The following is a 22961-nucleotide window of genomic DNA, read 5'->3' on the forward strand; positions in this document are numbered from 1 at the left end:
GGATATTTAATCAAAACAGGCTTTATGCTGTACAAAACACAGGGGAGTTACATTACAAAATAAACCGTCTACATACTTAAAAAAAAAAAAAAACAACACAATTTTTCAATCACAAACATATTCTCTGCCAACAACTAAATCAGTTCTGGGTCTGCTTCCAACTTTAGGCAGCTGACACAGAGCAGCTGATCTATCCATGATCTAATAAAAGTATAATTCATTAAATAAACATCATTCAGACCTGTAACATGGTAGTGCTTCCTAATTTTTTAAAACATGATACATATGAAAATTGAGACAGCTAGTCTAGCTGTGCATGGCATAAGAAAAAAAAAGCACTAGGTAGTTCACATTCTATTACCTAATGGCATTATGATGGCATACAGTTGCAAGCTAATAATGCATTTTAATAAGCAAAAAGCCACTTAATGTCTCCCAAACAGCTCCTTGTCTCAAAGGTGAAATAGCAAAGCAATGATTTCTAATATGCATGAGACAGCAGCAGAACCCGTGTATTTTAAGTCCTTTCAGATATTTTATGGACAGGAATGGAAAGGTAATACATGTGAAAAGACAAGGACCACAAATAAGTGAATGAAGTGAAAGGATTTGTCCCATTTCTGTGGTTCTAACCAAAAACAAATCCCTGCAAAGATCGAAATTCAAATTCCAAATAGAAGTGGCCGGGGCATCAGAAGATACCACTTGGCAGCTCCTTGCTAAACATGCCATCAAAGTCCAGCTCTCTGCTCATCAGATACTCCTCTACACTCTCCAGCGCCCACTGATGGTCAGTCAGTTCCAGTGCCTCCCACTCAGCCTGAAATCAAGGACAGACATCACATTAACAACTTAGCAAAGCCCACCCTCATTAATAAATTACACTGAAACTACATTATATACCTTGAAAGCTTTATTTGTATCTGCAGGCATGGCCATGGCGGCACCACTCATCTGCTCCTGCATGATCCTTGACTGATCTGCACCTGCGGGGATTAAAAAAAACAATTACTTGAATGCAAAGCTGTTTCACCACTAATAAGGCGTATACAAAAGTCACCAAAGTCACAGGCTTTACTCTGACTGTAAGGCTTAATTGATTTGTAAATATCACTGGCCACGATTAATCTGCAGCTAAAACTGAAAATGAAACAACTCTCAGATTGCGTGTATATTAATATTCCTGTTCATAGCCTGGTTATGAAAATGGCTTTGTTAACGTTAAGAGCTAAAGTTCAATTGAACATTATTAAGAGTGAATAAAATAACTACTTGTAGTATGACAGGGTTGCTATTACAGTTGAACCTTCTGAGAATCAGCATAAGTAGATCAAACATTTTCATGTTATCATGAAACTTTACAATCTGGTGCAACAAAACACTCAAAATTATCTTAGAATGAACTAATCTTACCATTATCTTGGCCTAGAATTAATGAGTACATGCTTCGTAGTCCAAACACATTCAGGAAATACCATGACGCTGAGCTAACCCTAGATGATAAACGCACACACAAACACAGAGAACAGAACAAATGACAAGGTCACACACTAGATTAAGCATTTTTCGATTAATCCATAATGGCGAATGCAGTATCTCTCTACAGATCTTGGTTTGTTCGTTTACCAGGAGGCATCCAGCGAGAGCAGCTCTATTCCTTGCTGCAGCATGGGCTTGAAGCGCAGAGTGAGAGGGAAGGGAACCTTAGCTGTGTGAAATAGAGTGCAGAAAGAACTCAATGTAGAATTTCCATGTAAACGATATCTTATCTGGTAGCAAGCCACATTAAAAGTCTTTTTTGTGCATGCCACATTCTGAACCCCAAGCTGCAAAAGAGTGAGATCATTACTTGTTACAAATCCAGAAAAGGTCCAGTTGATCCAGCCTCCAATGAGGATCATGGGAAGCACGTTGGTGACATTTCCTTTCATCATGTCTGTCAGCATGCTGGGATCTGTGAAAAGATAGTGTGCAATGAAATGCACTCAATAAAAGTCTTGCTAAGAGCTGTTTTGTTTTTCTTTTTTTCCTACAATTGATAACAACTGTAAAGTGGGTTTGCTGCTCTATAAAAATGTCAATGTGTCACATTAACAGCAAAACACCAGAGACACTTTCATTTATACTAGCAAGAGCTACTGGTTTGCACTTGCTCTAGTTTGTAGTTTTTTTTTATTTATACAGGTTGGTTCAATAGTATTTTAGCTGTTTTGGACATAAGTTTGTTAAGGCAAGAGAAAAAAGAACACCAGTTCTGACAAGATGGTGTAGGAGATATAGGCTTCTGTATGAAAGGTCACTGTAGATTATAACACTGAAGATTGCATCATCACATCCTGTATATTGGTAAATACATAAAAGGATTACCTGTCATTGGAGAGGGTGGAACAACCTTTCTTTTGGTCTTCTTGAAAAATCCATCTTCTTGATTATTGAAGTAGAACTTCCTCATCAAAAAGGACTAAAATGAAAGGCAGATATCAGTGACATTGTCCTACACACTGTAGCTGTGACAAATGAATGCAAAGACCAGTGTTTGTGTGTTGAGCTGGAGATAGTGAAGAGGAGAACTCATCTGATGAAGAATAATATGTATATAACAATATAAACAAAAATTCCCTACCTGTTTGGGAATGTATTTTCCATTTTCTCTGAGAACTCTGCTCCGAATAAGAACCTGGCTGGATTTGGAGATGGAGCAACACATTAATTCAAATGACTGCAAGTGGATTATTATTTTATTTTTTTTAAATATGATCCACCTCACAATTTAAGATTAGGTACCTGTCAGAGACCTGTTCTAACGTCAACTTCTTGTCACTTTGAAGAAGAATTGAGACATAATGCCTAATCACCCCGACAAGAAAAGTGATGAAGACAATGGGCAACACCACCCAAAGTCGAATATTGGAGTCCAGCAGAAGCTCCGGCTCAGCCATACAGCCTGGTAGCGCGACTGAGGAGTCAAAGACACAGCAAGGCGAAGACAAACACGTTCAGTAGATAGCAGGCAAGTTTAACACAGCGTTTGTTCGTCTCAAACATTAAAACATAGCGTTCTAACTAATGTAAGGCCTGCTTATTGTAATAGTTTGGTAAATTACCAAGAAGCTGTATGTCAAGCTACGACTGAGCCGAAACTACAAATGGGTGGGCTGTCAGTCTTTAGCTAGCTAGCTAGCCAGCGTCATTAAGGTAACGTTAATCATAGGTATCAAGCTAACTGACTGACGTTAAACAACCTGATCCAAGCTCTACTTCACAACATGGAAACAATATGTTCTTTAACTAAACCAGTTACGTTAGCAATGATGTATGAAACTACCACCGATTAACTCAGCTGACGCTAATGTTAGCCAGCTGGCTACCTTCTTCGTGATGCGCGGGTCACGGTTGGTGGGAGCTGGCGAGTCTTCTTAGCGCAGCGACCACCACTTGCAGTGTTTTCCCCAGCTGTGAGAGACGCAAATCATGCGCTATGTGAGGTAGTTAAATCAATTAAACAACATTTAACAGTTCGCAGTCACTACTGAGACCGTCGCGCTGTGGTGTTGGCTCCAGGGATGAGTGCAAATTTCTGCTTCTGCAGCTCATCCTCGTCTCACCGGGACTGCAGCGCCACCCCGCGGTGATAGGGGAAGCGTGTGCCCCATAGACTGCCCGGGTCAGCCAGTGTCCCTCTGCCAGTCATGTCCCATGTGTGACAGCCTGTGGTCCATGACAGTTCCCAGGGCGAACAGCACACAGCAGGTAATATTAGGTGACATGTTGTAGGTCATTTACACTTTGCCATCCACATATTTTTAGTTGTTCCTAAAATTTGACATACAGTGAAAGCGTAACAAGTTTGTTTGAAGTTAATAGCATTGTAAATTGTGTAGAATACAAAGCATTTTCATTATAGTTTCACTGATACATATATAGGAAGCAAAGCTAATGAAGAGGCAGATAGACATGCAGAGCAGGGACGGCAGATATTAACAATGCAGAGGCTGAAAGGGTTATGTCACAATGAAACAAGCAGTAGGATCAGGGAAACAGAGAAACATGTCATCTGTTTAGAAATTAATGATGGTTGGGAAAATCTGGGGAAACAGGAAGGACAACAGTAGCCTACCACTTGTGTGTGTGTAATAATATGGATTTAAATGTCCCTGTTTTTCTTTCTAAAGGGATCAGAAACAGAAACAGATTTATTGACCAAGTATGTTTTGGCATCTCAAACTGTTACTGTAAATTGCTTATACAAGGTAACTGCCAGTGTAGATTTACATGTGACAGTAGCATATATTATTACTTACATATTATTGCACAAGCTGTAAATTAAACTACTAATAAGTACAGTAGATGTTTTGGTAATACAGAGATTTCACCGTGATACAGAGTTTTTACACCAGGATATTATTGCCTAATTAGAGAAGGTATGATGTATGAGTAAATCATGGTATATTTTATTATTATTCATGCTAGAGCACTTATTTACTCGTTTATTCACTGTGTTGAATATTTTATTAGCCAGATTGCAGTGTGCCGCGTATCCTGCCATCCTAAATCACCCCGATCAGTAGGTGGCGGTAATGCGCAGTTAATCTGTTTGCAAACCGTCCTATAAAAAAGAGGAAGACTCTTCAGCCGATTGACCGGAAGAACTGGAAAAAAAAAAATATATAATAAGATCTACATTGATGGTAGAAACCCTCTATTGTCAGGTCGTTATCAGAACTAGCAAGCTGTGTCATTTAAACGGTATGTAGTAAAGAAAGAACACGGGATTGAATTTCTTCTTTCGCCCAACGTAACGTAGTTATTTCAGTTACGCTAGCTGACCCATACGGTATCCATCAAATGTTAAAGCTAACGCCAGTCGCACACAGCTGCAGTGGCCTGCTTGCTAACGTTACTCTTTCAGCAAAGGCCCGCTTGTTTCAGCAGGGTTGTCGCTGGAAAACAGTTTGCAGCCAGATCTAAGCGTTAGACGATAAGTAGACCAGTTGTCCTGTAGCTGAAGATCACATCCATCTGGAACAGTAACATTAGTTAACGTTAGTATCCTTTTGTTGATATCTATTAAGCTATCTGAGGTTTTCCCTGGCTGACGTCAAACACCTGCCAACAGCTATATTTAATAGTGACCCAATGGCTAAAAAAAATCTTTTGGTTTTTCTACAGAGTTCCTTGATCAAACGTGTGTCCTCAACACTAAACCATGGGAGCTGATAAAAGGTAAGAGGAACATAATCCAGTGTAGAAGTGGCACATATTCAGTGTATTTGTATATTTCACTGGCACTCATTTTCTTTTTCAGGCTCAGTCGGGGTGAACGCAGTGGAAGATATGGTTCGGATGGGAGGAGAGATGATCCAGAATGGCATGAAAGACGAGGTAGAGACGTGGAGAGGGTTTATGATCGACGATGGGGTGATGATAGACGGCGAGAGCACAGAGACAGTCCAGAGGTGAGTGACTAGAAATACCTTTTGTAAGCTCATGTTGCTTTCACACCTGTAGCAGAAAAATACAAAACATCTTGCTTCTAAATTTAATAATAACAGCGTTATTATTTTGCTTGTCTGCAACAGAGGGGCCGAAAACGACACAATAGTGACAGATCAGAAGATGAATATGATGGGGATTATCCAGACCAGCACTACAAAATGGAGCAGCAGGAGGAGAGCAAGACCATTATCCTGAGGGGTCTCCCTCTTCATGTCATAGAGGATGATGTAAGCTCACAAATATCACTGAGTCTCACTGATGCCTTTCAAGGGTAAACACAGTCAGCTCTTAAGGCAAAGTTGTAAATCTGTAAACCGACCTGGAATCAGTCATACCTGAGATCCTTTGTGATTTTATATAAGTGTAAATTGTAAAAATCAGACGCAGCTCCTGCACTGATCTGTTTCATTTCTTGACCTAAACTGCAGAAACACTTGGTCTGGCATGACTATTTATCATCAAGCAGCTGATTGTGGGAGGTTTTGGCAGCGTTCGGTCTGGCTTTACCATAAGTTCTGAGGGTCTGTTCAGGCAATTTGTATAGTTTAGGAAGTTGAATTTGTTATGGGTGTTAATGTCAACTGCTCTTTTTTTTTTAAATTTTATTGTGGCCCGACCAAAGGAACAGGCAGCTGACCATTTCTAAAAATGGATAAATGGCATAAAGTTTGATAGTGTTAGCTTGATGTGAGTGAAACTGATTGCGTAATGTTGTAAAAAGCTTTTGTATTCAGATGAATTTGACCGTCTGCCTCCATCGTCCAGATCTGCTCAGCGCTCGAGCAGCTCCAGGGGCCCCACCCTATGGAAATTCGCTTGATGAGGAAAAGGAGAGGTGAGTGTTGCTGTTCAAAGGAGTTTCTCACATTCACCTCCATGCTCTGTCTTACAGCCCACTTTACCTCCTTTATCTCTATCCCTGAAAAAAAGCCTCATATTGCAACTGTCAGAGGATCCTTTTGTAGATAGTCTGGTTTTGATGATGTGGCCAGGTAAGGAGGTAACTGTATGTACTATACCTCTACCATTTTTGTACAGACGTTACACGCTATGGTAAACAAAATATACCACCACAAGCCCATTGTGAGTTTGAATGTTGCACCAAAGCATTCTAACTAACACGCCTCCCGTCTATATTTGGATACTGTTTCTAGGTATAAGCCGAGGTTTCGCCGTCATGGAGTTTTATCGCTTGCAAGATTCTACCCGATGGATGGAGACCAATCAGGTTGCCTCAACAATCACCAAGTTTAGAATTATTCTTGGAGATTAGAGCCCCAATTAACCGACACGAGTGATTGATCATTGAGAGTTGTGCAGCATTTGCAATATACAGAGCTAAAAACTGTTAGTATTTAGTTGGAGGACTGTATCATTACGTTGGTCATACAAAACTGATATCAGAAGTAAATATTTTTGATATCACACACTTGGTTAATTTAAATTTATTTAAGTATCGAGAAGCTTTTACAGCCAGAATAAAAGTCTCTCAGCTGCTTAGTTTACTGTATGTTGTGAATTCAGTGTTGATTCACTGTATAAAGGTTTATGCTCTTGGAAATGCAATGGAATCTTTTACCTGTTCTGTTACAAATATTAACCAAGATACTATGCAGACAATATGTAAGCTGAATAAGCCTTTTGCCTCTCCTTATAAAGAGTATACTTGTTGTTCACAGAGTATTTGTGTTTAGTCCTGTGGTTCCAAAGCACATTCTGCTCCAGCTCTGTCACTTGGATATTTTCTCATCTCTGTTTAAAATCCGAAGACTGGAGTCAGACAGGGACAAGCTGGCAGCACTCCGTTCCCAAACACTAAGAACCTTTTTTTATTTTGTTTTATTTTATTTTTAAGAACTCATTCCCTCATACACAGAACAGCAGCTTTCTCTCTGAACTTGTCTTTCTGCCTCTGTTCCCTTTTACTCCCTGAGACACTGAAGCAGCGAGCGTAAACCTAGCATCACTTTCCCGTTCCAGCTGCTCTCACTCATGGGGTGGGGTAGCAGCAGGACCTCACCTGCCTCTTTGGCTTAAACAGGTCAGAATTTAAAATAATTGGTGTCTTTTGACTTCACAGAACAAGTTGGTGATCGAGGGGAAAAGCATTGCTCTGCACTACAGGAGACAGAACTTTGAAAAATGGCTTTGCACTGCAGTGAGTGTCATTTCATTAACTTCAAGTAACTTTATTTGCCATTTGCACACTACAGAGTACAAGCACACAGTACCAGAAACCAGAAACACAGAACATATCTGGGTCATACATTGATTAAAAAATTGATTTTTAAATAAATTTAACAAGTACAACAAAAGTTAAATGTTCTAAAATACCTTTTTATATATACAATAAGTGAGCACATGTACTAGCTTGTACAGGTTTTACCAGCAGGCCTATTGCACATGGACTTAACATGGGCTGTAACTGTCGTGCTAGTATGACAATGTTATGTACCAATATGTGAATAAGTCAGCAAAGAGTGCATGTGTGCTTTATGTATATTTCTCTCTTCTTGTACTTTTATTTATTTATTTTTACAAACAAAAAACTAAAACATTGTCATTGGTTTGTCCCAGTGTGGTGTGTTAAGTTTCCGAAATAAGTGTTTCAGGTGTGGAGCAGCCAAAGTTGGTGAGTAGTTACTTGAAAGTAGAATTTTTGTTCCTCTTCTCTGCAAGTATCTTCCACTCTGTCCTGCTCTATTTTAGTGGCTTGCACCGACTAATGGTTACCTATAAGTGTCACTCTACTTTGTCATTGCTGAGTATAGATCGGGAGTCACTGGGACTAAATGGTTTAAAGTCTCAACAGCAAGAAGAATACAATGGAGACAGTGAGTGTGTTTTTCACCACATATTGAAATATTGTTTTCCTCCAGTAAACATATTCTACATTTATTCATGAATGCTGTTTTTGTTTACAGCAATAATTTTGAGAAACATTGCCCCTCTTTCAACTGTTGATGGAATTTTGAACATACTGGCCCCCTATGCCAACCTGTCAGCAGGCAACATCCGCCTCATCAAGGACAAGCAAACGGGAAAGAATAGAGGCTTTGCCTTTGTTCAGCTCTCATCTCCCTTGGTATTTTATTTCTGTAGTTGGTATGTAGTCGTCATGTAAGTCAGTTTCTTTTGGGGGTGTACACACGTGACAATCTTGCATCGTCACTTCTTTTATAGGAGGCTTCTCAGCTGCTCACTGTTCTCCAATGCCTTCAGCCACCTCTAAAACTGGATGGAAAAACAATTGGTATGGATTATGCCAAGAGTGCTAGGAAGTGAGTTATATACACACACACATACTGTTTGATTCAGCGTTCTATGAATAGAATATAGTACATTTAAGCTCTGTTGGATTTGCACTGTGTGAACTGCACCATGTGGGAAGTTTTGTCTCCACATACTATAGGTATTTCTAGTCATTTGTTTTGTAGTGCACTAAAAAAAGAATTTACATTCATAATCACTTTTTGCTGGAGGATCCTGCACGCAGCTTCAGTATTCAAATGCAAGCGTAGTTAAAACAAATGAATGACTGACTGGTTTTCATCCTGCGTGTACTGCAAAATGAAGGTTTAACTAATCTCTCCGTGTCCTTCCCAGAGACTCAGCGCAGCCTGATGGGATCAGAGCCAGTGCTCTCTCTGTTGCCAGCACAGCCATTGCTGCTGCTCAGTGGTCATCCAGCCAGGTATCCAGCCAGGGTTTTACTTGTGCTGTTTTGTATTTGCCCTTTAAATTCCCTGAACTATGTGGTATGACATTTAAAGTAAGGCAAAGAGCACTTATGAACAAATGTTAAACACTGAGGGGGGGCATTTTAGTGATTTCTCTAATGTAGTGTTTCGACATGAGTATGCAGATACATTTGTGTTTTTAATGTGATTTATCAAGACTGAAGGTGGTTGTGTGTAAGAAGAGCTGGTATTAATCATCCTTGCAGAGACGGCATCTTTAAAAGTAAGGAGGAGACTAAAGCTAAATCAAATGACTAATGTAATGTTAAATGTTTGCTGTCATGGTGATCTTACCTGCTCTATAGGAAAAGTGCAATGAGATAACTTCTGTTATGAATTGGCCCTATATAAATAAAATTTAATTGGGACAAAAAAAACAGCTTTCAGTTTATTGTTTTGGTTTGCTAGTCAGTATGGTGAAGTGTCAACAGCTCTCACTGGCCATAGACATAAAAGAACATTTCTAACATGGTTTTATATGGGGGACAGAGGGACTTAAACATATCGAAGTGGGGTGTTGATTCTCAGTGGGAATGGCAGTATTAGAAACGTTGGCATTACAAGGAGTGATTTGATTCATTGTTTATCTTTTTTTATATTCAATATTTTAAAGGTTTACTGAATTTACACATTTTATTTGTACTGGTTCAGTTGCAAATGCAACTTGGCATGTTTTAATTGGGGTTCTTGTTACTGATTTTGCTCTCATGCCTGTATTTTCTTGTAGTTACAGCACGATTCAGGTACCACCTCTGACTACATTGCTCTTCCAGAGGGCTATGCACAGCATACACAGGTCAGTTCACAGTCTACTTTATTGGGACAATGACTTTAACAAGGAAGACCAATGATTGACATAATGTTTTTTTTCCTCTGATGTAGGGACAGAATTACCAACTATGGCAGCAGCCTGAAAGATTGGCTCCTGTCATTGGAGATGGGTTACTCGGAGGTAAAAAGAGGTGTCAATCAGTGGTATCAGAGGTATTTTGACTTTTTTTTTTTTTATATATATATACTAAGGCAGAGATTGATAAATGTATCATTACCAACTGTCTTTAGCTGCTCCAGAAATGAAGACATTGATCCCTGCAGCCGCAGGTGTTGTCATATCCCAGATGGCTCAACTTTACCAGCCTGTCATTATCAGCCAGCCTGCCATACAGGTAGACAGTGTATTAAAGGGACAATTCACCTCAAAATCAAAAATACATATTTTTCCTTTTACCTGTAGTGCTATTTATCCATCTACACTGTTTTGGTATGAGTTGTGAGTTGCCAAGTTTTGGAGATTTTGGCTGTAGAGATGCTCAAAGTGCCAAAAAATACATTTGAAAAACTCAACAGTAATGTCTCTTTCCAGAAATCATGACCCGGTTACTCAAGATAATCCACACATTTGTTGTGAGCAGTTTCATGTAGGAACTATTTTCTTTCTACCGATAGTTGCCAAAACAATCTAGATGGATAAATAGCACTACAGGTAAGAGGAAAAATATGTATTTTTGATTTTGGGGTGAACGGTCCCTTTTTAACATGGCATCTATGTACTGCAAACAACTACTAATTTATAATTTATCACTCTGGTGTTGTATTGTGGCTGCAAAAGCAAATGGTGATTTACTTTTCCCCCTCACTTTCAGTCACATCAATTATTGAGGCCTGTTGATGCAGCACATCAGACTGCTAGTGTTTGCACTGCATCACTGGTAACACCAGCAGCTTCCACTGCTGCAGCTACTGTCTGCGCTGCCCCGACTGCTAACACAACAGGTGAGATTAATTAGCCACAGAATGGCGTGAACGAATAGTTCAACCTTAGGTCAATTTTATGTGATATTTTTATTAAGCGTGTTTTGTTTCATATGTGCCTCTTTGTATCTGTAGCTGCCCCTGACACCTCCACATACCAGTATGATGAGGCTTCAGGTTACTATTACGATCCACACACCGGCCTGTACTATGATCCTAGCAGCCAAGTATGTATCCCTGTGGTCTTAATGTATGTACAGAATATAGTGCCAAATGCTATGCATTTGTATGCCATTTATTTTATCCAAAACTGCTTATACAGTTTTTCTTATGCTTGTCATCAATAGTACTACTATAACTCAGAGACTCAGCAGTACCTTTATTGGGACAGTGAGAAGCAGACATACATCCCTGCACCTGCTGAATCAGACACAAGCACAGAGCAAGTGTCCAAAGAGCCCAGAGAGAAAAAAGACAAGGCCAAAACCAAGTCTGCACAACAGGTAAATGCTGCTTTTTTTCTGTGTGGTGCATATCTTATCATTTAAGTGATATCTGTTCTGACAGTTAATACAATTTCAGATCGCAAAGGACATGGCGCGCTGGGCAAAAAGCTTCAATAAGCAAAAAGAAAGTTTTAAGAGTGGTTTCCAAGGCTTAGGACCGTCCAAGGAGGAAGACAGGAAAGAGTCTGCAGCTGCTGACGCAGGTTTCTTTCTCTTTGAGAAAAAGGTATTTAGTAGTCACTACTAGGCCTAAGTATGTTTTTAAATTGCATTAGTGTCATAGCATACTTGAAACAGTAACAGACTGAGAGGGGGCTAACTGGGAAGTCACATTCATCCTGCTCATTAATTGACATCGAATATGATATAATTTTTGTTTTTTTCATAACTGACATTGATTCTGTCACCAGCCTCTAAAATATTAGAAACCAGTAGCTTTTCATTCATAATGAGCGGAAAATGAGCCTTGGCCTTTGTGTTGTGGACAATCATATGATAATATAGCTTGTATGTATTATTTGTTTGAGATGTGTTGCTTCCTTTTATAGAAAATTGGAGGCTTTGACTTGCCGTCCCTCATGACCGAACAGTTCAAGGTCACAGAGCAGGACGCTTCAGCTAAGGTTTGTTTGTGTCTTTGCCTTTATTTCCCCACTCCACAATTATTAATAAAAAATAAATCCCATAACACTTCACCTTTATCCATTTTCATATTCCAGAGTGGTCTGCTTGCTGCTTACAACGGAGACATTGACACAGAGGAGGGCGGCTCAGATAGAGCAGCGTATGAAGAGGGAAAAATAACAGACTGGAAGAAAATGGTTTGTCTGCTGTGTCGACGGCAGTTCCCCACCAAAGAGGCTCTGCTGCGTCACCAGCAGCTCTCTGACCTCCACAAGGTGAGGCTGGTGAAACAGCAGGCGTTTAATCTGCAAGTAGCTATGAATATTCTGAGCACTGCCATCTGTTCAGTGTATAAAGCTTTGATGTTATTGATCTTATACAGTCTTGGAAAAAATAAAATTATATATTTATATATAAATAACAACATAAACACACATCAATTCAATCAATCAATTCACTTTCAATTGTTTTAGCAAAACTTAGAAATTCAGAGAAGATCAAAACTCACAGAAATTGAGCTGGAGGAGCTGGAGAGGAAAGAAATCGAGGTATTTGGCTGAAGAATTTATACACAAGTGATTTTTTTTTTTTTGCTTTGAGGACACACATTGAATAAAGTTTCATGGTCATTTTAACAGCTGAAATACAGAGACCGAGCTGCAGAGAGAAGGGAGAAGTATGGTGTTCCTGATCCTCCTTCACCTAAGAAGAAATTCTATCAACCGATAGAGTAAGTGTAACAGTTTAATCTCGCTGCAAATCATCTGGGACATTTCAGAAGCGGACCCATGTGATCCTCATCAACGCTGTTCATTTTTTAAATTTTAAACCTCTCCTGTCGTTCACCTTCAACAGAAACTATGAGCAGCCCACCAAAGACGGCCTAACAACTGATAATATCGGGAACAAAATGTTGCAAGCGATGGGCTGGCAGGAAGGTAGAGGTCTGGGGCGCCACCAACAGGGCATCACCACTCCCATCTCGGTGAGAAAGCCAACAACAATTCTCCCATCCTGTATTCTCATCCTAACAGATGGAATATGCATGTCAATGTGTTCTTTTTTCACTCACAAAGTAATTAGCAGTGTTACCTGAGGGTTACCTGCGTCCAATCTGTCTCCTCTAATGACTCTCTGAATGTCTCTGCTTCTCCCCACAGGCCTCATTAAGGACCAAGGGCACAGGCTTGGGTATTAAAGGAAGCTCATATGAACTCTCAGCATCTGACACCTACAAGGATGCTGTTCGGAAGGCCATGTTCTCACGCTTCACAGAGATAGAGTGAACTGGAGAGAGGGAAAGTTATCATACTGAACTGGGAATATTAATTTTGTGCCCAAATGATCCTACTGTGACAATTATCCCCCTGTACGGACTTAAACTGTAATTTCTATCTTCACTATGTGTATATAAAATGTAGTTTTGTTTTATATATTGCTAGATATTTTGTCATTCAAAATGTTTTCAGTTGAATGAACATGTAAATATAGTGTTTGTACATAAAATTATGTGGACCTGTTGAGGTTTTGTTTCTGTGAAAATCTAAAGAACTAATGTGGCAATTAAACCCGACCTTTGTACTCAACAATACTGTTCTGCAAAATGTTTTCTCTTTTTACAAAAAACATCTTTGTTGTTATGAGAAGAATAACATAATATAACATGGAAGACATACACTATATGCAGAGTCGCGTACTGATATAACAGGTTATTTGAATGATTCAGTGCCATGCAGCTTTTCATCATCACTGGTAATGTTGTGAAGATAGGACTTGAGGCTTTTTCTTTTGTAAGAAGCAGTAGCTTACCATGGTAGATATACTGTACATGAACAATACACAGAGGCTTTGTCACAATTACTGGGCTGTATGCCATAAAGAACTGTGAGTGGTGTTAATGATCTCTAAGATCAATATCTAAAGGTCAAGGTGGTCTGAGAGCTTGAGAGCAAGCTGTCATTCTTCCAAGCTACCTGACAGTGTGTGGTGATTCTTGTCAAGTCTCCAACACTTCACGCTTGCTCACCATTATTAAACAGCCCCATTGAGTTGCATGTTGATTGACTGCTCGAATCTGCAGTTTGAGTATGTTTCTTTCATGACCTGGATATATAGGCTTGGAGTTAATTTCATGTTTTTAAACAATGTTTCAGTATCCCTCAGACTTTACAGCTTCAGCCTCAGCTATGGTTTTGTTGTACAGTTTGTTCCCTAAATCCATGTGTAGTTTGCTTTAAGAAAATAATTCACTGTATCTGGGCTTTAATGAGCTATTGAAATATATAAAATGTAAACATAGTGACTTGCCCGTACAGCCTGGAACTACTTCTTCTCTGTGCTCTTGTTTCATCCATTACATCCATAATCCTTAGTCTAATCACTATAGAGGCTAGTTTTGTATATAGAAATGCTCATTTAATTTTCTATACACACATTTTAAATTAGGTTATTAAAATTCAAGATGTTGATGCATGATGCCAAATGCAATTTAGTTTTAGAGATTTATCAGGGTATTAGTGTGGTGTTTATATTATGATTTCACAGGCAGTATCTCTCGTCCCTGATTTATGCCATAGTCCTGGTCTGTATTGTCACAAGAGGCTAATCCCATTAAGGGGGGGGATGTTAGATAGACAATCTTTCAACATCAACATCCATGTAGAAAAATCTTCCCTGCTTCTGCTGAATCTCCATCTCTCAGCCACCATTAGATATATTGTCCATTATTTCTGCCAGACCCTCTTTGGTTGCCTTCATATCCTCTTTCCCGAGGCTTAATGGCTGGCATGTTGCGCCAGCTCTCACTTCAGTGGAAATGCCAGTGTTTTTGAAGATGCCCCACAGAATCTTTGCTATGTTTGTTTGGGTCATTCCGTCTCTATATTTTCTGCAAGAACTGAGGGAAAACTTGAGGATAGACTGGTGTGTGAAGCCACAAAAATGCAGCACAGTAGCTCCTGCCACCTTAATGGCTGTGTGGTCCTAATTCCTTAGCTCTGTAATGACAAATGTCCAGAGTCCAGAGGTTGTTTAGTTTTCCTGGAAAGAATTTCACAGCTTTCCTGTGGATAGTTCTCATGTGAATTTGAAGTCATGTTTGGTGCCTTTCTCATTCACTTTAACAATTTGGACTGACACTCAAATGTAAAATTCCAGTGTTGGGTTTCACTGAAGGGTTTGAGAGACTTTACTATAGATCTAATATACAGTATATAATCTGAACATTTTGTTGTCCCTGTTGCATTTTTGGGTGTTTTAAGTGCAGACATTCACTCTCATTCTCATCACTAGGGGGCAGTGTCACTTTTAGAAGGAATTTCTTCAACCAGTCACTATTAAACATGATAAAATAACAAAAACATTACAAACAAATCCATTAAAATGATCCTCTAGCATATATAAATATTGTTTGAAAATATTTGTTTTCGAAAACTCTCACTTTTTTATAGTACATTCTTGATGTAAGATGTTTATTTATGCTGATCATTTGAATGCCTTTTATGTATAATTGCTTGACAGATCAAATATTTTCTCCATCTTGCTGTGATTGTACTTTTATATCTATGCTGCTGCTTCCATCACCACGGCCTGTCCCACAGTGACATGACGGCATCCTCACTGCTGCTGGGCACAGGGTGGGGTGGAGAGGTGGGGATTAACATCACTGGTGTTGGGTCATAATACAACAGTCATAATGGTACAGATAGAGGATGATTTGAATAATGAATAATTTGTTTTTCCCTCCTATCGCTACAGTCAGGATTTCATGCGTCATTACTAGGTGGCATGGAAAGGAAGGATGTTCTTCTTACCCAGGTCTCCTCTTGAGTGACGGCCAAACAGTGCAGATTAACTAACCCTGTAGTAGCAGAATGACAGCTTTGATCTCCCTGTTGATTAATACTGCAGCACAAAATGAACTGTGCTCACTGTCTCACAGGGACACTTGTGAATGCCTACTCAGTTTTCACATGGCACTGGCTCAGCTTACCAGAATCTGTGTCAGTTGACTAAGCCGTTTTGCATAACAGAGTCAGTGGCCACACTGAATAAAACTGTGAGAGGACGAGGTTGGCATATGTACACCATTGCCCAAATGTATAGAGAATGTGTTACGTATATATGATTTCAGCAAATGCACTCTAGTCCTAGAGACAGCCTAGTTCTTTAAGTTCATACACATGTCTGTCTGAATTCAGTGCTGGATGGTGAAGATGTTATTAGATTCAAATTGAACAGACCTTACATTCTTGCTCTTGTCATGTATTACTGTGCCACTTTGGAGCAAGTCAGATAACTCAAATAATGGCTTTTGTCTCACCAAGTAACATTACTCTTTCCTTTTACATTTTACCTCTATAACAGACTGCAGAGCACCAAAACCAATTTCTCTCAATGAAACTCAATCTTGCTGTCTAAATGTTCATTAAAAAAAAACATCTGCAGAAAGATCTCATATGGCTGAAGTTACACCTAAAGTTTTATTACAGTTTTCCGTGCAGCTGGAGGAAAGGAAGCATTTGAAACTAGAGCATGAAAACAGACAATAATATCAGAACATGTTTAGTGAATTGACTGGTTAAATGAAACAGCAGCTTAACTGATACGCTTTTAATAGGAGAAGGCGACAAATAAAGCAGTAGCTGGCTTGTTAGTATTAATAAGTAAAGCAGATGTAGCACAGTGAGAAGGAACCTAAATGGGAGCTGAAGCAACTGCATCTTCAAATAATGTTTATAAATCATTTAAATTTACGGTGTTTTCACAACACCTTTCACCTGCCCCCCAATGCAGGGGATGCACGAAATGTGGAAATAAATAGGATGATACGTTTTGTTGTAACATGACAAGTAATGGCATGCCAAATGGAAGCTAAAAACAAGAACTTGGCTACATCACGAGGCAAATTGCAGAAAACTGACAGGAAATTATTGCATGTGACCATACAAGTATGAGAACGAGACGGTGTGATATAGTCCTTAACACAGCATTTTGTTAGATCTGTCTCCTGTCTTCTACTAGCTCTGTTGTGACCTGCTAAACCTGCTCAGCCTATAATAAGGAGACGTCACCAGTCTACACATTTGTCATGTTGGCATGACTGAGCTGTTTTGAGAGAGTAATTCATATTCCATTGAAAAACTATATTAACTGGGTATGTACACAAACAGTTCTGCAGTCAGTGTTGTCAGTTTAAACAGGGAAGCTTTGTATGCTGTCAGGTGGATTGTGGTGAAGTCGCACTGATCCGAAGGACATACTGTACAGTGTCGTGTTTGTCTACATCTGAAATGTTTGTGTTCCTTTCCTCAGGGATCTAAAAGGAAATACATCTAAGACTATACACGGAGCAAATGCATGAAAAACAGAAGAACCCACACTGGTAATACACTTGTCTCATGCAGGCAAGTCATTTAAAACTCTGGCCAGCTGTCCAAACAGAAGAAAGCTGAATTCAATAACTAAGGAACTTATGATCCACACGTTCATTTAGATAGAGTTTAGATGGATTATTGAATCTTAGCATTCATAATATGGGGCATTTCCACTTTATTATTTACTTATAATTCCAAAAATGTTTTGGATATTTCTCCCATAGGGCCCTAAAGACAACTTTCTGATAACATCTATTTGGAGATTTTAAGTTTGAGTCTGAATATTATTAACCAACATAGAATTAATTTATCTAATTATATGTTGTTTTTCTTTGGGGGTTTTTTACATTGCTAATTTAGACTGTTTTAAGAATGCACCAGTATTTGGTGGTATTATGCACAGGAAATCTTAATGCAATCAGCTCTCACAAGTCAAACTTTTCTATTTTTGCTAATTATGTATTCTCTTAATATGTGTTGTTTTGATGATCACACTTCTATTGCATATTTTCATTTATGTTTAAATGTTATATTTTCGTACATATCATGTGCAGATTGCTCCACAGCAGTTTGTACAACCAATAAAATTGCGTGGCCACACAAAAGTTCATACAGAGTTCATTTCTGTAGCAGGAGACTCCTGTTTGGGACTTACCTTGTCACATGAACCTTCCATGATTCCTGCAGGTGCCACAGGTTTGTGGTGCAGACAGTGGTTCCCCAAGGCTATACCAAGCAGCTGGCAAAGGGATGAAATTTGATGAGTGGTCGGTAAAATTTTGATGAGCTTAAGGAGAAGCTGACAGACAGTGGAGCCATTCATTGAGTCCAATCCAATTTGGGACATATCCTGTCTTGAGTGAAAAGCAGATGTGGGGATAATAACATGTAACAAGATGATTAAATTCTGACTGCTAATAAAGTGTTAACTGTGATTGGTGTAAATTATCAAAGACACTCAACAATTAAAGATATTTTGATGTAGAGAAGTTAAACAAGAATCTACAGCCTTGCTAGCAGCTCTGTGAGGCTGTGCTTATGTACAGTTGTGCTTTGAGCTAAATGCTAACATTTACATGCTAACATGCTCACATTGGCAATGCTAACAAGCTGATGTTTAGCAGCTATAATGTTTATCATGTTCACCATCTTAGTGTGTTAGCATACTAACATTTGCTTATTAGCACTAAACACAAAGTACAGCTGAGGCTGGTGGGAATGTCAATAGTTTTGCAGGTATTTGGTCATGAAAAAGTATGAGTTTAGGAATCCAATAATTGTTGAGATATTTCAATCTGAACCAAAGTGGTGGGCCGAACAACAGACATTTGCATCTAAAAACTGTTTCATTTTGATAAACTTCATGGTAAACATGGTAAACACAAAACAACAGCAGAACGTTTTACTAACACCTGAAAGAATTTCAACAATTCTGAAATGTAAAAGTTTTAGTCCATGTGTAAAGGACAAAATATTTACATGGCAAGCCAACTAAACCACAGAGGTATTTTTGAAGCTTTTATCCTAGACTGTGTTTGTCTTCATCTTTGCTGCCTATACTCTGTTACACCCTGACCTTCCTCCCTCTTTGGGCCTCGATGTTTCGGCTCCCTCCTGGAACGGCCAGGCTGCTCCTTCAGGGAATTCCTCCCGCAGAGAGGAATAATGCTCAGGATTTCTGTGTGTGTGTGTGTGTGTGCAACAGTGCAGGCTCTTTGATGGCAAAAGAGGAGGATGGGCAGGTGGCCCAAGTATGTGTTTATGTGTGTAGGAGAGGGGACACTTTTTGAACTTCTTGTGTAAAAACTTTCTCAGATGATTGAAGTCTGGAGAGAATAACAAACAGCATTCTCCTAGTATGACAGATGTCTCCTCTTGATAAATGCTTCAGAAACTCCCCAATTACTCTAGCGTACTGGTCATTATGAAACATTTACAGTTGCTGGCAATGTGCCATTTTGTTTTCAACTGAGGTGTCCTATTGCCTGTTCTTCTGTAATATGAAATGAGACAATGTTATCCTAAGTGGATTTCCTTTAACTAAATCAGCTTGCATGTCAAAGGATCCATCTCCATGAAAACTGAATAAACTCCATCTGCTGATGAAGACAGTTTGATATGGTTGAAAGCTCCAGAAAGAAATCCAGCAAGTAAACCTTGAGTTGGGATTCTCAAACTACTATTTTCAAAGTCAAGAAAGAACTTTTGTGCTTAACTTAAAAGCCACACTGTTAGGACAAGAAGTCCTAACAGTGAAATCACAACAGCTACTAAGCTCACGTATCAACAGATCCATCATAACTGAGGAAACTCCATCCATTGATGAAGACCATGTTATGCGACTGAAAGCTCTAGAAAAGTTTACGTTAAGTTGGGTTGGTCTTGTCAAATCACAGAAGATTATTGTTATTTATAATATCATCACTAATTATAAAACATACATGTACATTTGTACATTTTGAGGGATAAATTATAAGGTTATAAAACATTCCTCTACACCTAAAACTGAATATTTTTAGCTATCAGTGGGGAGGGGAAAGTAGATTTACCAGCCAAGACACATTCCCCCCATTATTGGAAATCAAAAGATCTCAGCCTCAGTTAATTTTGTTGCTATCTGTAATTCTGCATGGAAAAAGTGCTGGTGGGGAGTTGGCTCAATTTGGCTACTTGTTTACTGTTTTGTAAAAAATTGTCTATCTCAAATATCTAATGATAAAGTGAAACCAGTGCTGATATTGTGGAATAAAAAACATTTACAAAACCTGATAAAATGACTGTTGATATATTTGATATGGATTATATTCTTCTTCTCCTCATTTACGAGAGCAGGCACCTAATTGTCTTTAACACCTACAGACTGACTCATGCCTGTAGCCCCCAAGGCACCATGTCAAGTGGCGTCAGTGTTAGCTGATGTTCACACAGTATGAATATGAGTCACAACCACACTCGATTCACAAGGCAACCTTCACCACTGCCTATAGTCCTACATAAAGCATCATCTCACTGAAACCAGCTCTCAGGTAATTGCATAACCACATCATTTCCACAGCATGGCTATTTCTTGCTCATCCATGAGTGGGCCATGTTACTTTGGATAATCACACAGTGACTGGCATCTCTTCCCCAAATGATGAATGCCCTAGGAGACTGACCTTAATTGAGTTTGATTGCAGCATCTTCCAGCAGGGCTCAGCAAAATAAACTGAATGGGTTTAGTGGTCTGTGATGAGATCTTTTCTTCTTGTTTCTCCTAATTATGTACATAGCGGGGTTGTGGAGGATGGACAGGAGGCCACCAATCAAGCTCCATACTTGTGAGGGAAGATCCTTAGAAAAGACCCTCATTCAAAAAAACAAGATAGTTTTAGGACCGTAAATACCGTGTCAGGTTTAAATTTGATCTCATTGAAGGCAATCAAGTGAAGATTAGACAGATGGTTTTTGTTAGGGTGCAGGATAATAACTGTCTTAGGAAAAGGAGAGGATATTGGAACAGTTTAAAAATAATAGGCTAGTTATTTTTTCTAGACCTGTCTTTGAAAAGTCTAAATCCACTTATGTATTTACCACAGCTACCAAAGTTATAAGCTCTTATATTGTTATGCAGGTTTGCCTGACCTCCCAGAAGTCACAGGCTCCCCATTGTTTTCAGAAATCCATTCAAAGCTGATCAGAAGGCTGTAATGCTTTGTTGATGATGTAATACATCAGGTTCAATAGTGTGTGTATTGCAGTTTTTACAAAGATGATTTTACATGTTTTCTATGAATGCGCACCACCACATTCTTTTGGTGAAAGCAAGCCAAAATTGAACTGTTTTTGATCAACAAATCATAATGAGTTTTTGTGAAAAATAACAATAATAAATTTATGTTAAAACTAGAGCTAATATAAATGCATAAGGTGAAAGTGGCATTGCATCAGTCATATATGGAGCAAGGTCCCTATTAAATGTAAATTTCTTACTTACTTTTTTGTGTTGACATGATGCAAAATTTGCCAAAGAGCATGTTTTAAAAGCAGAAACGAAAATAATAATCTTTGCATTAGTGTATGACTTCTTGGACACAGTTATCTGTATTATACTGTATTAATTGGTTACTGGGATGTTAGTTTCATAGGGTAAGAAAAAAATCTGTTTGATCATTATGCACATTAACAATTTATGTAGTCCTGACAACTAACTGCAAGACACTCTTTTTAGCATATTATTGTGAAACCAGTGCTGTCTAAAACTGAGTGATTTGTCTCTGCCAGCATTTCTACTGGCCAGCAATTAAATTTGTTGATCGAAGTACACCTGTGATCTCTGCACAAAGACAAAAAGAATGCAACCAGAAATTTCTATTTACCTTTTGTGTGCCTTTCAGTGGGTCAATGAGCACAGTAAATATCACATTGCATGTTTTTAGCCATGCATGGTTCTAGGGATGGCAATGTTGGTCATATGGTCGGTCGGTCCACCACTTTGGTCCAGACTGAAATAACTCAAAAACGGATTGCCATGACATTTTGTGCAGACATTCATGGCACAGGATGAATTGTAATAACTTTTGTCCGATACTTTGGTTTAGAACTAATGGCTGCAAAACTAATGACAGTCCCATCAGCCTCAGCTGTACTTTGTGTTTAGAGTGATTTAGCAAATGTTAGCATGCTAACACGCTAAACCAAGATGGTTAACATGGTAAACATTATAACTGCTAAACATCAACATGCTAGCATTGTCATCGTGAGCAAGTTAGCAAGGTGACTTTATCATTTAGCTCAAAGCACCGTGCCAAAGTATAGCCTGGCAGAGCCACTAGCGTAGTCTTGTTGATGTATAGTTTTATATATCTTTTTGTTTTGTTATGTGTTTGTGTGTGTGAATAACATTAGAACAACCATGTGTTACTATCTGTAATAGGTATTTTGTGCAAAGAGTCACCCAATTCAGTGTAGTTACTTCAATTAATTGGCTCATAATTAACCATGTAATGGCTCAATCTGTAAGGTTTTAGAGTAACCTGGCATATGAATGTCATTTGTGAGCTAAAATACATGAATTGCTGCCAGACTTTATTAGTCATTTAGCATCTCTGCTCAGTGGTCATCTACCTCGTGTTGTAGACCTTTGCTACACCCAGTTTCTATGGTTACACCTTGCTGTGCATTGCTCTGGGCAGTCAGAAAGTCCTCTGGAGCACTACACATGCATCACCTTTTAAACTGACAGCTAGGTGAGGCAAGGTGAGACACCATTAAAAGAAGAAAGAACAGGGGGAGCTCATACAGCTGAATGAAAATGCTGTGCCTCCAGAACCAGTTGCCAGATGTCCTTTGCCAACACCCTCTCCTCCTCATTAGTTTACAGTGCTTAAATTAGCACACCAACGTGTTATTTGTGAATAGGAGTAGGAGCAACCAGAGGACAGTGCTCTGAAATGAAACCACAGATTAAAGCACATGCACTTCTTGCA

At 39.0% G+C, this 22961-nt stretch overlaps 2 protein-coding genes across 5 annotated transcripts; one reads left to right on the forward strand and one right to left on the reverse strand.

The window, feature by feature from the left end:
- Positions 1 to 5: 5 nt before the first annotated feature.
- On the reverse strand, positions 6 to 3580 carry emc3 (ER membrane protein complex subunit 3). Its single transcript, XM_044172400.1, has 9 exons — positions 3369 to 3580; positions 2785 to 2956; positions 2624 to 2681; positions 2368 to 2461; positions 1850 to 1954; positions 1627 to 1708; positions 1414 to 1493; positions 904 to 986; positions 6 to 820 (listed from the first exon to the last, which is right to left on the reverse strand). Exons 2-9 carry the CDS (start codon positions 2937 to 2939, stop codon positions 692 to 694), a joined length of 786 nt encoding a protein of 261 aa, XP_044028335.1. The 5' UTR covers positions 2940 to 2956; positions 3369 to 3580; the 3' UTR covers positions 6 to 691.
- A 31-nt stretch (positions 3581 to 3611) lies between these two features.
- Positions 3612 to 13704, forward strand: LOC122864748 (RNA-binding protein 5-like). 4 transcript variants are annotated; one of them, XM_044172381.1, is made up of 25 exons: positions 3612 to 3750; positions 5170 to 5223; positions 5306 to 5456; positions 5580 to 5723; positions 6262 to 6331; positions 6651 to 6724; positions 7577 to 7654; positions 8074 to 8128; positions 8268 to 8330; positions 8421 to 8581; positions 8680 to 8777; positions 9103 to 9190; positions 9964 to 10032; positions 10119 to 10188; positions 10299 to 10402; positions 10880 to 11009; positions 11124 to 11215; positions 11336 to 11491; positions 11571 to 11720; positions 12043 to 12117; positions 12214 to 12393; positions 12592 to 12666; positions 12757 to 12848; positions 12974 to 13103; positions 13279 to 13704. In XM_044172381.1, the coding sequence occupies exons 2-25, from the start codon at positions 5207 to 5209 to the stop codon at positions 13402 to 13404; spliced, it is 2448 nt and encodes an 815-aa protein (XP_044028316.1). In that variant the 5' UTR covers positions 3612 to 3750; positions 5170 to 5206; the 3' UTR covers positions 13405 to 13704. The 4 variants fall into 4 exon arrangements, with proteins under 4 accessions (XP_044028316.1, XP_044028301.1, XP_044028325.1 ...); XM_044172366.1 differs by lacking the exon at positions 3612 to 3750 and adding an exon at positions 4602 to 4746; XM_044172390.1 differs by lacking the exon at positions 3612 to 3750 and adding an exon at positions 4671 to 4688.
- The last annotated feature ends 9257 nt before the right edge of the window (positions 13705 to 22961 follow it).

The sequence above is a fragment of the Siniperca chuatsi genome, linkage group LG2, assembly GCF_020085105.1.
Source record: "Siniperca chuatsi isolate FFG_IHB_CAS linkage group LG2, ASM2008510v1, whole genome shotgun sequence".
In the NCBI taxonomy this organism is placed as follows: domain Eukaryota; kingdom Metazoa; phylum Chordata; class Actinopteri; order Centrarchiformes; family Sinipercidae; genus Siniperca; species Siniperca chuatsi.